The sequence below is a fragment of the Oryzias latipes genome, chromosome 20 (genome assembly GCF_002234675.1).
Source record: "Oryzias latipes chromosome 20, ASM223467v1".
NCBI lineage: Eukaryota > Metazoa > Chordata > Actinopteri > Beloniformes > Adrianichthyidae > Oryzias > Oryzias latipes.
This window is the reverse complement of record NC_019878.2, coordinates 25,892,609-25,906,621: the sequence shown is the minus strand read 5'-3', so window position 1 is coordinate 25,906,621 and position 14,013 is coordinate 25,892,609. Positions and strand designations below refer to the sequence as shown.

The window sequence follows — 14,013 nt, the reverse complement described above, 5'->3', positions numbered from 1 at the left end:
TATAAAACTTATAAATCAAACAAAATGATTTCCTGGATTCTTTGTCTTCTGTCTGTCTCTGACATTTGTAATGTTTCTATGATGAATATTTCAAACCAAACTCAGATTTTTCAGCTGGAGTTACAGAATCTGTGAATGACAAACACTTTTTTGCCCCTCTGTAAGTAAAAGGGGATTGTGTCTGTTATTTTCAGAATTCTCTCAGACTAATCTCATTTTAAAGTCATCTTTATTTCAAATAATTTCAGTATTGCATATTTGTTTTTCTGTACAGTATACTGTCCCTTTATGATTAGTAAATAAACAGATAGCAGTTTATAATTAAACAGTGTATTTTTTTAAACATTTTTTCAGAGTTTATAGTCAGCATTGACAGGTTGTCAGTACTTCTCTGTTATCCAGATGGAAGTGGATTTTTCAAGGGTTTAAGTTTAAGTTTGGCTCAGAGTAGATCAGACATCTAGATGCAAGAATGTAAAAGAAAATTTTACTTCGTGAGATGGGCTTTTTTGGTGATGAAAAGAAGGAAGTATCTTTTTTACTCTCTGATGAGAGGAAGTGGTCAAGTACCACAAAGCCTAGCCAACAGGACACGGTTTGAGAGTGCTACAGAAGTCCGCCCATTGTCAGGCTGCATTAGTGATGACTGAATGTCACCGCTCTGCGGACAATGAGCCTGTAATATAATGTGTGCATTTGTGTGTGTGGTAGAGAGACAGAGGTAGGCAGTAATGTAGTTGACTGATCTGTCACTAGACTGCAGTTACAGGTCACAGTCGTATTATCTGTATGGAAAACTGATGTGGGTGGAAAGCGGGAGTCTTTCAAAAAGGCCCAAAGAAGTGAATGTATAAAAGATTTCTTAGTTTAGTGAACTGTAGTGACATTAGCTTTCCTGAGATTGTAACCATCAATGGTGGTTTACTGGAGAAGCTTCTGCTGTGTGTTTGACTTTTGTGACACGTTTCATGTTTTATCTACTACAACTAGAAAAACCCACATTAGTAATTAAGGGAAGTTCTGTGTGCTCCATTCTGTTGAGTATTTATATGAAAACTCGTTTGACAACTTCTGTTTGCGCTCCTGTAGAAATAACGGAAATCCTCTTGGTGGAAGGATTGGATTATCTTCATTAGCAGCCTATTAAGTTTAAATTTGGATCACATGGTTTGGTTTGACATAAGAGCCTTCGGTGAAAACAGACAGTTCCTCACAAAGCAGAATGCATATTCGCGCAGTGCATTTGAAAGGGGAAGTCCTCTTAGAACAAGCCTGAAGAATTCCTTCCTCTTCATAAACGAAATACACAATTTTCTGAAAAACCCAAAAGATTCATCAACTTTTCAAAACAAATGTTTTTTGTTTGTTTCTTTGTTGGCAGTTTTATTTTTATGTCTCCTCCCTCCCTTGCCTGCTGACAAAATATGTCTCAACTTTGTAGTTTTAGGGTTTTATAGGACATAAATGTATATTCAATGTGTAACAAACACATGTGCTTTTCTAAAAAGAGGAAATCCTATTTTGCACCACAGTCACTACAGTGGGTTACACATTGATGTGTACAGGCATTAAAGTTGTTTTCTTACTGGGGAAAGACTAATATTTGGCAGTTCTATACTGTAAGTCTAGACAATGTACTGCTTTAGCTTGCTGTTTGCATCAACAGCAGACTGCTTTGGGTCTGGATGTGAAGTACATAAAAAAAGATAATCCGCCTTTTAGGAAGTGTAAAGTAAACCACATCACTGACTATAGGACCTTTAGACATAATGCAAACAAACACACCGACCCAACACAGCAGTGGGTATAAGGCAGCTGCATCCTGTGGAGATATGATGAATCACGTTTGCTTCCTTTCTTTTCCACTAAATTTCCTTTAAACTCAGGGTTACCTTTGTATTGCTTAGCAGAGATTTCATTTGTGTACAAATGTCAGGAAATAATAAAAGCCTGCACAAAATCAGGTTACTTTTTAAAACTGCCCTTAACATGTTAAATATTCAACATGACTGATGTATTTTACATTTGAACCTCTCCAATATTAAGCATTTGTTTTGTTGACTAAGGCTGCTGCTAAACATTGCCATTCCTTTACTGTTCAAAAAGACAGTAAGATGTGGACAAAGTGATGTCTGCGGTGATCTTTCCATGCAGTATTTCTGATTATAAAGCTTTATCTCCAGCAGCTGGTCTATACTGTGTTTCTAGATGAATCTTGGTGATTTTCTGTGTCTGTGTGTTGTATTGGGTAGTTTTACAGCCACCAAGGTAAGATCTGCATCTAAAATCACACAGGTTTCTGAAGGTTTCACAGGGTTTCTGAATTTACACACATCCAGTTGAAAGTTGATAAGTAGGATTGGATCCTTTCTCTCTCAGCTTCAGGACCAACAATTAAAATGTCTGTTTTGTCTTGATTGAGCCTTAGAATTTTCTCTCCTATCCATGTTTCAATATCTAAAACACAACTTAAAAGGTCATCAATGGGTCCCATGTCATCAGGAAACACAGCCACATATAACTGGTTGTCATTAGCATAACTATCACAGTTTATGCTGTGTATCCTGATGATATCACCAAGCGGAAGCATGTAACGTTTAAAAAGTGTGGGGCCAAGGATTGTACCTTGTGTCAGTCCGTGCCTCCCAGATGATGCATCATTTACACTGACATTAAAATCTCTTCCTGTGAGGTAGGATTCAGACCAGCTGAATACTGTTCGAGGGATGCTTACCATGCCATGCAGTCTGTTTAAAAGAATAGAGTGGTCAACTGTGCGGAAGGCTGTACTCAGGTCCAGCAATACTTAAACTGATGTTTTCTTTTTGTCAGTGTTGGACCTCAAATCATATATAACCTTGACCAGCGCCGTCTCTGTGGAGTGATGTGGTCTAAAACTAGACGGAAATTTTTCTAAAATATTATTTTTATTAATAAAATTCTTGAGATGAATAAAAACTATTTTTTTCTAAAATTTTACTTATGGCAGGTTTGACACTGGTCGGTAATTGTCTAGATTTGAGATCACTCTTCTTTAGAGTGGGTCTTACGATAGCAGTCTGTAAGTATCAAGAGAACATAAATGCTAAACTGTTTGATTAGTTTCATCTAAAGACAAAGCTTGAAGCAGCTTAAATCAGCTATAAGCACTAAATACTGCCTGACCCAAATAGACCTAGACCCTCCCCTTACAGTAACACATTTCATGGACCTTAAAAATCCCAAACTCACCTCCAAAATTTATAAGATGTTATCAGACATAGATGAAACCATTTACTTACCCATGACAAAATGGGAGTCTGAGCTATCATTGAATTCTAGTGATCAATTTTGGCTACAGATCTGTTTGAATGCCTTTAATATGACCAAAAGCCCTAATCTGCAACTTATTCAATACAAGATTCTCCACAGAACTCACTACACCGGACAGAGGTTATTTAAAATGGGTCTCAATCAGTCTGCTATATGCACACAGTGCATAGGTAACAACATAGACGACTATTTGCATGCTCTGTGGGTCTGTCCACCTGTCCAATCATTCTGGCGTAAGGTTTGTGAGGATTTATCAATCTGGTTTAATCATAAGATTTCTGCTTGCCCCAAATTCTGCTTATTAGGTGACCTGAATAACATCAACATGGAATCTAACAAGGCTTATATGGTTCTCACCGCTGTATGTATCGCAAAGAAAACTATCCTCCTAAACTGTAAATCTAAAAATAATCTTAGCATTAACCACTACAGAAACCTCATGTCAGAGCATATTAGTTCTGAGATAATGTCCTCCACAAAAAACCTGTCGGCTTCAGACTCTCCCTGGCTCCAGCTGGTTAGTCACATCACCTAGTGGGGGTGGGATGGTGATAGGTTGAGCCGGGTCCTGGCTGGTTGGGTGGGCCGGGGTGGGTTTGGGGGGGTGGGCTCTGCCGGGCCTGTCGTTCTCCCGGCTCGGGGCTCTGGTTGCCTGGGTGGGGTGGTGGTGGGGGCGCACACTCTGCCGGCAACTTGGCAGGGGTTCCTGGGCGGGTGCCTTCTGGGCGCAGGGTAGGCAGTGCGGCTGACCGGGAACGGCGGCCGGGTGCCGTGCTGGGTGGCTGGTCGCCGTGGCGGGGGCTGGGGGGGGGGCTTGGGGCTCTGGGGCCTGGGGTCGTCTGCCCGTGGCTGGTGTTTCGCCCGTGGCCGGTGGTTGGCGCGTGGCCTGGCCCCCCGGGGGTCGACGCCGCAGTCACAGCAGGGGTTAATGGGTTCACTTGGGTGGGTTTATTTAATTATTATTATTATTATTATTATTATTATTATTATTATTATTATTATTATTATTATTATTATTATTATTATTATTATTATTATATTAATTATTTTATTATTATTATTAATATTTTATTATTTATTTATTTTTTGGGGGGGGCCTGGGGGGGCAGTGTGCTAGTCCTTAGGGGGTCGGGGTATGAATGGTGGGGCTGGACCCCCTGCCCCCCCTGTTCTGGCGCCGGGACCCTTCCTCGCTGGCTGTCTCTCGGCGCCGCGAGGCTCTGGCCTCCAACTGCGGCTGGCTTGCCGTTTCTGGCTGCCCGGCCGCTCTGGGAGGGGGGGCGCCTACCGCGGCCGGCTGGGGGGCCGGTCGCTCGGGGGAGCCTTCTCCCCCGGTTGTGCCCATCCGCCCGCTCCTCCCCGCTCTCACCCAAACAAATATTGCACACAGGCACATAGGGCCCCGGGATCTGGATGGGAGGGGTATGCTGGCGGGGCTCACTGGGGATGCCCCTCTCTGGGTTCTAGTTGGCACCCGCCCTCCTCCCCGCTTTTTACTTGCATATTAGACACTCTGATTCATCTAGGGCCTTGTGGAGAGGGTATGGTGGAGGGGGGCACGGTGAAACATCCGTGCTCACTGGCCCCCCCCACAATTTTAACTTCCTCTGTAGACACACACACTGCATGCTAGCAGCACACACACAGCAAATACACACCACTCACAGAGGGACTCCGGAGTGGGGGGCTTTGCGGCTTGGCAGCGGTGGAGCCCCCCACACTGGTGACCTCCTATTTTACCTGCAGCACACACACAGCACTCCCACACCTCCATACATGGGTGGGGTCGGGGGGGGGCAGCCGGTCTTCACCCGCCTGGTCCTCTCAGGGCGGCCGGGCTTATGGGTATCCTGTCGGCTGCGGGAGGGGTCGGGCATGCGGCGCTGGGGGTCGGCCGGCTGGGGGGGGGGGGTTACTGTGTGGCGGCGGGGGTAGGGAGGGTAACCAGATGATTGTGAGTATGTGTGTGTGAGTGCATGGGTAGGACCGACCTGGGGGCTGGCTCGCTGGGACCCTCTGGGGCTTTCCCTCCCCATCACAGAGAGGGGAGGGCACTGACAGGGTTGGGGAGGGGGGGTCAGATATTATGGCGGGGGGGGGGGGGGTTGTAGTGCGTAAGGTTTTAGGGGGGTGGCTGTGGCTGTGGGTGCGTGGCGATCCCTGGGTTGCTAAGGTCGCGTGCCTGGGCTGGCTTGCGGGGACGGGGCGCCGGTCGGGTGGTGGCTGGCTCATGGGTTCCGGGGGCCCTGGCTTTGTCCCTGGCCTTTGTCTCGGTGTCCGGCGCCCGGTGGCCCCCATGGCTGCCGCCTGGTACGGCTAAGCGCTCCTGTCTTGTGGCCTGGGGGCCGGACACTGGGTTCGCTTGTGCCTCTGGGCATTGGGGGGGCCCCTGTAGGGGGGCCCTCTCTGTGCCTGGCTGGTGGGGTGGGCGGTCCCCTCCTCCTCCCCTCCCGGGCTGCCTGGGTCCGGATGCTGGGGGGGCTTCTGGCCTGGGGGGCTCTCCTCCCCTTTCCTGGTCTGGCTGGTCTGGCTGGGTAGGTTCTGGCTCCCTTTATGAACACACGGTTCACGTCGGCAGCATGCATGTATCTCCACCCCCACGTGCACGTGCACACTGCCACACTCCCTGTCTGCTTCATCCCTCCTCCTTACCTACAGTGTATTGATGGACAGATTTTTTTTCGCTCATCTTAGTGTCAGATTTTCACCTTTGATGTTACATTCGTCTTTCCTGCAGATCTGGTATAATTGTTACAGCTTAAATTAATAACTTAGTCAAATCAGTGCTTGTATCCCCCACCTTTTCACCTTTCTTCCTTTTACTCTCTTCCACCCTCCCCTCACATTCTTCCCCTCTCCCTCCCCACATACACTAAATGTAACAAATAAATAAAAAATAATACGACAAAAAGGGGTTTATACAAATCTACACTCTAGTTTCTTGAAGCTATATAACCTCTTTTTGTGATAGTAAAACCTGTCCAACACAAAAAGCCTTCAGCTCTAATCTGTTTGCTCAGCTGTTGGACAGAACAAGTTAAAAAAAAAAAAAAAAAAAAAAGTTGACAAACATCCTTTGAATAAGTGAGGGGGTGGTTACGCTGAGAGCGAGCTGGGGGTGGGGGGGGCTCATTACCGAGTCTGTGGGAGAGAGAGAGAGCGCCTCATGCAACAACAACAACAAACTACATCAACACAAAAAAGTAAAGTAGACACACTGGACACTTAAGATGTAGCAAAATCTGGAAGCATTTCACTTTTATTGATAACACAAAGAAGGAGTGTATAGTTTGCAAGAAAATTATTCCATCGAGAACCGGATCCAGAACCAACTTGTACAAGAACCTGAGAGAATCTTCTCCAGAACAGAACATCCAGAACATACTGAGCAAAAAAACTAGACACATGATTCTCTAAATGGCAGCGTTTAGTGAAACAAAACCTTTTTTTTGGTTATGTTTTATTCTGTTTTACACATTTTAATTTGTATTTTGTGTTTTGATTGCAGTGTTTTTTGTTGTATTGATTTAAATTTGTTTTAAAAGGAAAAAGCAAAAATATTACATACCAGTAGTTCAAAACTGAAATTTTACACAGGTGTTTTTTTTTATTATTTTTGTTTTTCAACATTTTTGGATAAATCAATTCATCTTTTATTCATTACACCCCTAATCATCGCCCTTTAACATGTTTTTGTTGCTGTACATCTAGTAGACCAGGAACTGCCTCAACAAATGTTTTCACTCATCAAGTGTTCTTTCTTTACCTATAAAAGCAAAAACAAACTGATTCATTATTTGGAACAGAAGTGCATAAATACATTTTCACACAACCAAACAGTAAATATTTGGTTTTCTAGGTTCAGTTTTTACTGGAGGATTGAGACTGAAAGTCTGGTAGTTTCCTCTTTGAGATATAGAAAAACAGCAATGTGAAAATTTGTTAAGAACCAAAACACAACTGCTGCCATAAAGAATATAATTTCAGTTCTGTCTTTTACTTTTAAACTCAACTCTTTCTGTTGCAAAAATGAGGATCTGCACTAAATGTTAGGTTTTATTTAGACTGTTAACTATGGGATGCCTGAATCATCTCTCAGTTGAAAGCTAAATGTACATCTCATGCTGGCAGAAAGGTTCTGACCTGTGTACTATGTTCAGACCTAAAGTGTGATCTAGAAATGTCTTCTAGCCTCACATAATCCTCTTGGGACCACTAGCTAATTCCCAGTCAAACCATCTGAGGGGTTGGTCCGTGTGAGTCAATGCACCCATGCCTGTTTGCTTCAGTAAACTGCGTTCACCACAGTCCAGGGCTTATGAAACTGTGTCATCATGAATAGGGGGAGGAGACGTTAACCATCACATCTATTTATCCTGAAACTCTTTGTTTGATTGCTTTTGTGCTGTTGGTGAAATCTTGGTATTCCTCCTATTTAAAGGTTTATCCATCCATGTGAATATTTCACTGTTTCAGGGACAGAGAAAGAGCTCCAGCTGTTATGTTTACCAGGTTTATGGTTGATTTATTTTAGGTATCTTGCTCTGTTCCAACTGCTGTTCTGCATAGGTCTGAACCCCCTCAGCCAAATAATCAACAAGACTGGCCATGGATACTTACTCAGAGATGAAGCCGACATCAGTCACCTCCTCTGGACGACATCAAGCTATATGCTAAGAGCGAGCGTGACATTGACTCCCTGATCCACACCACCAGGATCTACAGTACTGACATTGACAGGATCTGTAGCGAGCGAAGAAGCAGTTGAGCTCCTCAGTCCGTGTCGCATCAGGAGCAGCTGTGTACACATTACAGGCTCTGAAGTTGGTGATGTCTTAAATACCCTGCCATACTTCTCGTGAGTTGCTGCTGGAGAGGTGAGACTCAATATGTGCATCCTGTAGTCTGCCTTGGTTTTTTTGATTCCTCTTTTCAATTCATTACAGTCTTCACTGTATAGTGCCCCGTCACCTGACCTGAAGGCAATGTCTTAGGCTTTGAGGAGAGTGCGGACCTGGCTAGTTATCCAGGGTTTTCTTGTTTGAGAAAACCCGAATGGTTTTGTCAACAGTCACATTCCCAATGCAGATCCAAATAGGGGAGGGTCCCTTAGCCATAGGAGGAGGAGCTTGGTCATTTGTAGAGAGCTCAGAGCACTCGACAGGAGTACTGCTCTCTATAGCGAGTAAAGCCAGTTGAGGTGGCTTGGGTGTCTGGTCCAGATGCTTCCTGGGAGTTATTTCAGAAAGCAGGTTATGCTAGCTCCCACGATAAGTTTGAGGCTAAAGAAGTGTACAACCACCGCTTTCGGTTCCTAAAACAGAGGTATGTTTCAGGATATGTCAAGTTGCCATGGCAACTCATGCTCTGAACATAACCTGGTTTAGTTGAAGCTTAGTTTGTTTTCAGAGGGGTGAAGCAGAATGGCGTGTCCATTTGAAGATGATTCAGTGGATGAAGAAGCTCAGATAATACTTCTTCCACCGTGAGAGGGTGATAAGAATATATATCGATGTTTTTTCTTTTTAAAATGATTATTTACTGGAGTGTTATCGTTTTTCTAGAGACTCCTTAATTTATTTAACAAATCTTTTGAAACCGTTCGTATCGAACGTGACACATCGGGGAGCAGCGCTGAGCACCGAGAACATTTTATGTTTTGCCTTTCGTTTTTTTGCGACTGGGAGTTTTTTCTACAGCCTGGGTAATGCAGAACATGTGGGAAAGGCAACTGTGTGTCGGGCAGTTCGGACAGCATGTCTGGCACTCAAACGCCTCCTGGGATGTTTTGTGCAGTTCCCTGGCCATAAACCACTGAGGGTCATTAAAGAGGAATTCCACAGAATAGCAGGTTTGTTCGTTAATTTTATTTGACAGAGTAACACACTGCTTTATCAATATATCAATACTTTTTTCAGTCACATGCATCCATGCACCCAAATGTGATTGGGTGCATGGATGGAACTCACCTTCCTATTAAATCTCCTTCAGTCAATGAAGGAGATTATGTTAATAGGAAGTCCATGCATAGCATCAATGTGCAGGTAACAAGATATGGCAGTTGTATCATAAGTCCTATCATCCTTTATTCAGACTGATTACTGTTCCCCACTATCTAGGTATTATGTGATGCCACCCACCTCGTCACAAACATAGAAGCCAAATGGCCCTGTTTTGTTCATGATGCCAGCATATTTAGAGAGTCATCATTGTGTCCCAAATTCCACCAGGGTATAAATTGCTTTACATTCCTTATACAATGTCATGCATTTAATGTGATGTAAATAATACAATATAACTGCTATTATAGGACATTTCAATGGCTACTTACTGGGGGACAGGGGGTATCCTTGCCTGCCATTCTTTATGATCCCCTACCCTGAACCTCAGCCTGGACCACAGGTACATTTTAACCTGGCACACAGCAGAACACGGGCCAGGGTGGAGAAGACCATACAAATCCTGAAAGCTCGATTTCAATGCCTACGTGGGCTCAGAGAGGGCATGTGACATCATAGCTGCATGTGCCGTACTGCACAACATCGCCACAATGAGAGGTGAGAGGGCCCCCCCCACCTCTTGAAGAAGACGGCCCAGAGGATTCCCCATTGGATCATGCTGACTAAAGAGATGGCAGGGTGGTACGGGACATGATCAGCCTACATTACATCCAATAAAAACATCCAATTTAAAAAAACATGACTCAAAGGCTGATATTTTTTATTCCTTTATTTGCTGTAATGAAATAAAGTGACTTTATTGCTTAATCGTCATAAACAATTAACAGATTAAATATTCACATGTGTCTCACCTTCAGCTGATGCTCCAGCAATTCTATTTCAAGGTCACATTTATGTATTTTACGCTGGAGATAGACCTTGTACAGCTCTTTGGCAGGCAACTAAAAAGACAAAGTAATTCCACATGATTGGCATTTGATGTTTGCAATAAAAACCAAATATTAACATGAGATAATTTATCTGCAGAAATGTTCTTACCAAGGTTCATGGTGGAGCAGCATTGACCCGCATCTGCTGCAACATCCCCAGCAATACTGTGTGAAATTGCAATGATATTATGTATCTCATTTAAAACATGAATTAACAGAGTGGCGGGACATCACATACCTCGATGGGTCTAAGTCTGTCCATATCTTTCACTGCAGATGCGGTCTCTTCATCCTCATCCTGAAGTGTAACTATGTAAATAAAGATGCTCGATCTACAAACAGACAACTAAGGATCTAACAACATTAATCACTTACAATTACGACAGACTGTGGTGATGCAGGAGACTCCATTAATATGTACTGACCATCGGCATCTGCAATACAATAAAAACCAGTCAGATACTCTATGTATATTCTCAAGCAAACACCTAATAAATGAGAATACATTAGATTACATTAGACATCATATGCTGTAATATTGAATAAAATATACAATTGAAATGCATAACACATAAAAGTAATGCTTTCTAAATGTGTTTGTTAAATGGTGAGTGTATATTTGATGTATTCAACACTGATGCACAGTAAAATCATCAATTCATCATGACTTATAATGTGATATACCTACATTTAACCAAGCCACTTATGGTTTTGGCCACGTCTGATGAGGTGCCCCCTGGAATCCCATCCACGACTGGTCTCCCTTTATTGAGGGACAGTGCCAGCTCCACGGCTGGGGTGAGGGAAGGTGGAGGTGGACCCCCGCCTGTTTGACGGGCCTCAGCCTTTTTTCTATTGGCTACATAACCACATTACATGGAATATTGTATTACATGACAATTCTGTGCGTTGGTATCTTGATATTTATATTTTACCTTGTTGGAGAATGTTCTTGTGCTTCATTTTGACTTGCGTCAAGGTCCTCCTCGTTTTTGGAGGTATTACAGCTGATAACAGAGGAACCACAAATTATTGATTTGTCTTAGATATATATGCAAACTGCTTCTCATCTCCCCATAAGCAGTTTGCATCGCTATGACAATGGAAATGAGATTATACTCACATGTTTGATCTATCAGTGATTTTTTGCCAATCAGCCATTCACTCTCTCACTGATGCAGTGGTATTACTTTTCCTGGTGATGATAGGTTTAAATTCCTCGTAAGCCGCCATCAAAATCTCCAACTCCGTCTCGCTAAAGTAAAGGGCTCTCTTTTTTTCTCCACTCGTTTCCGTGGTGACTCGTGAAATCTGCCATCCATTGAGAATGTCTTTATATACCTGCCGTGCCCGCGCATTAACCCAGGATTAACAAGTCGAGCGTAATTACGCTAACTCATATCCGGTGTTTTGGAACCGACATACCCAGAGTAAGCAAGTTCAGGCAGATTTCAGCCAGAGTTCAGGGTTAAAGTCAGGGTAGTTTATCCCTTGTGCTATCTTAAATGACCCCCCCCCCCCCCCCTTGCATTGACGTGTTCTTCCTACCATGACAAAGGTGGATAAAGGTGGAAAGATTTCATGTAATCCATGGACACCTGTGAAGATCACAAATCACTGAAGAAAAAAGGTTCAGAGCACTGTCTAGTGGGTCTAGATGACCCACCTCCCAACGTTAAAGTGCCTAGGATAGCACAAGGGTTAAACATGCTTCCTGGAATACCCCCCTGGACTCCTCCCTGGGGGTGGCATGTCCCACCAAGTGAAAAACCTGGAGAACACTTAGATACTGCTGAGACCTGAAAACACATTTAGATTTTCCCAGAGGAACTGAAGGAAGTGGCTGAGGAGAGGAGAGTTTGAGCATCTTTGCTTAGACTGTTGTTCTTGCTACCAGGTTCCAGATGAACGGAAGAAAATGAAGGATGGCACATTTCTCAATGTTTGGATTTCTTCAAATTAGCATAAAAACTAACCTTGTTTATGTTGTTCCCTTCTCTGCTACCCTCTGCAGGAGATCAAAAAAGAGGGAAAGAGGGATGGAGGACAGGTGAGCTTGATCAAGCTAGAGCTTTCCAATGGCAGCACCAGCCCCATGTCAGACCAAAGCATACGTCCTGGAAATAAAGGTACTCCATCACACACAGCACTATGAACATGAGGCAAACCCCCATCTCTAGTACTTCCTATTAGTGTGGTAAGAAACTCATGAGGATTACCTTCTATTATGCTGTGTATCCCTACACTAACCACTTTTTCTTAGGTGTTTTTTGAACAGTGGTGTTTGCCTGTCACACTCAGAAAAGACAATAGTGTATCAAATATTTTTTGTATAATACAACACTCCTGATGTGGTAAAAGGTCTAAATTAAATTATTCTGGTGTATTTTTTGACACTAAATGAGTTAATTAAAACAGATCCAGCATGATATGCTGTAAATATGATATAGTATCAAAACAAGGATGATGTTTTTCTAATACCTAGACTGACATAAAAAATACATTGCACTTTGCTAGAACCAATTACAATTTAAAAAAGTAAAAGTATATATATATATATGTTGGCCAAAAAAAGCATAAAATGACCACAATTGATAAAAAACCGGACTTAACTATTTACAATTATGTGCAGTCAAAGATTGTATAGATAAAATAAAATAAAAATCCAGACACGATTAAAAAAATGAAAAGAAGGAAAGGAACCGACATCAAAACTGTAAAATCTGTGTAAACATTACAAAAAAATATTTTTTTTTACTGCACAAATATACAAAACACATAAGACATGCTTTAACATTAAAGACTATAACAAAAACATAAAACATCTATTGAAACTCATAAACAATAAAGTAGTTATCAACAAAAAACCCAGGTAAAACCCTTTGAACGTGTACAAACAGTCCCTTCCCAAGTCTATCCCTTTAGAGTTAAGATGAACTTGAGTGACCCCCTGTGGACACAAGAAGAACTGCAGGCTCACCCCTCAACTGATGTGGACAGTCAAAAGTCCTGAGTGAACTAATGTGTGTGAGTCCAACAACTCCTGTCCCAGAAGGGAGAACATTTTAGGCTGTCATACGATTGAAGGGTCAGAGGTCAATCTGCCCGCTCTGTGAATGATCAAACTTTTCCATTTCTATGTTTGTAAAAATGAGTTCTTCCTGAGCAGTTTTTGTGTGTTTTGATGCTTTTTTGATGCAGGGGAACAGATCCGTAAGCGGAGATGTAAAGCTGCATTCAGCTATGCACCTCAACATGAAGACGAACTGGAGCTTAGAGTCGGTGACGTGATAGAAATCATTACTGAGGTAAGGCTTTTAATTGTTAACCTGAGTGAAGAAGTCAAAGAAAGATCTATGACAAAATGCCTAAATAAATGTAGCCTTTCATTTCATTTCATTTATTTATTTGTTCCTTTCATGAAAATCGATGTTCAAATGTTTACATGTTTCTCTTACATATTGAACATTTTCATGATTGGAAGGGAGCAGAATTGAAGAACACAATTCTTATAATTATCTGCTCCCTTTTAAACATTACATTTACATTTCTCACACCTTCTCCTGTGCTCAGATTTCACAATGTACAGTTCCACTACACAGTAAAAACATTCCATTCATTTAATACATACATTCCAAAAATTCCACTCAACAGTCAAGTTTGTACAAAATAATTTGTTTAGCTTTATACATGCGTTTAAATTTAATAATATTTTGACAACTTTTTAACTGATTCTCCTGGGAATTCCACATTTTTACCCCTGCAATAGACAAACACTTTTGCTTTAATGTTGTTCGAGCAATCTGTTGTTT

General features: G+C 42.4%; 1 protein-coding gene and 1 long non-coding RNA gene across 4 annotated transcripts in view; one reads left to right on the top strand and one right to left on the bottom strand.

Moving 5' to 3' along the window:
* Positions 1-14,013, top strand: part of sh3kbp1 (SH3 domain containing kinase binding protein 1) — a 45,649-nt gene that overhangs the window by 12,915 nt on the left and 18,721 nt on the right. For all 3 annotated transcript variants that reach the window (XM_011489134.3, XM_011489132.3, XM_011489133.3), the window contains exons 3-4: positions 12,216-12,330; positions 13,403-13,509. In XM_011489134.3, coding sequence (XP_011487436.1) covers positions 12,216-12,330; positions 13,403-13,509 — 222 coding nt within the window. The remainder of the gene's footprint in view (positions 1-12,215; positions 12,331-13,402; positions 13,510-14,013) is intronic.
* LOC110017248 lies at positions 8,811-11,671 on the bottom strand. Its single transcript, XR_002292582.1, has 3 exons — positions 10,577-11,671; positions 10,440-10,499; positions 8,811-10,366 (listed from the first exon to the last, which is right to left on the bottom strand). It is a non-coding gene; the product is annotated as an uncharacterized LOC110017248 (long non-coding RNA).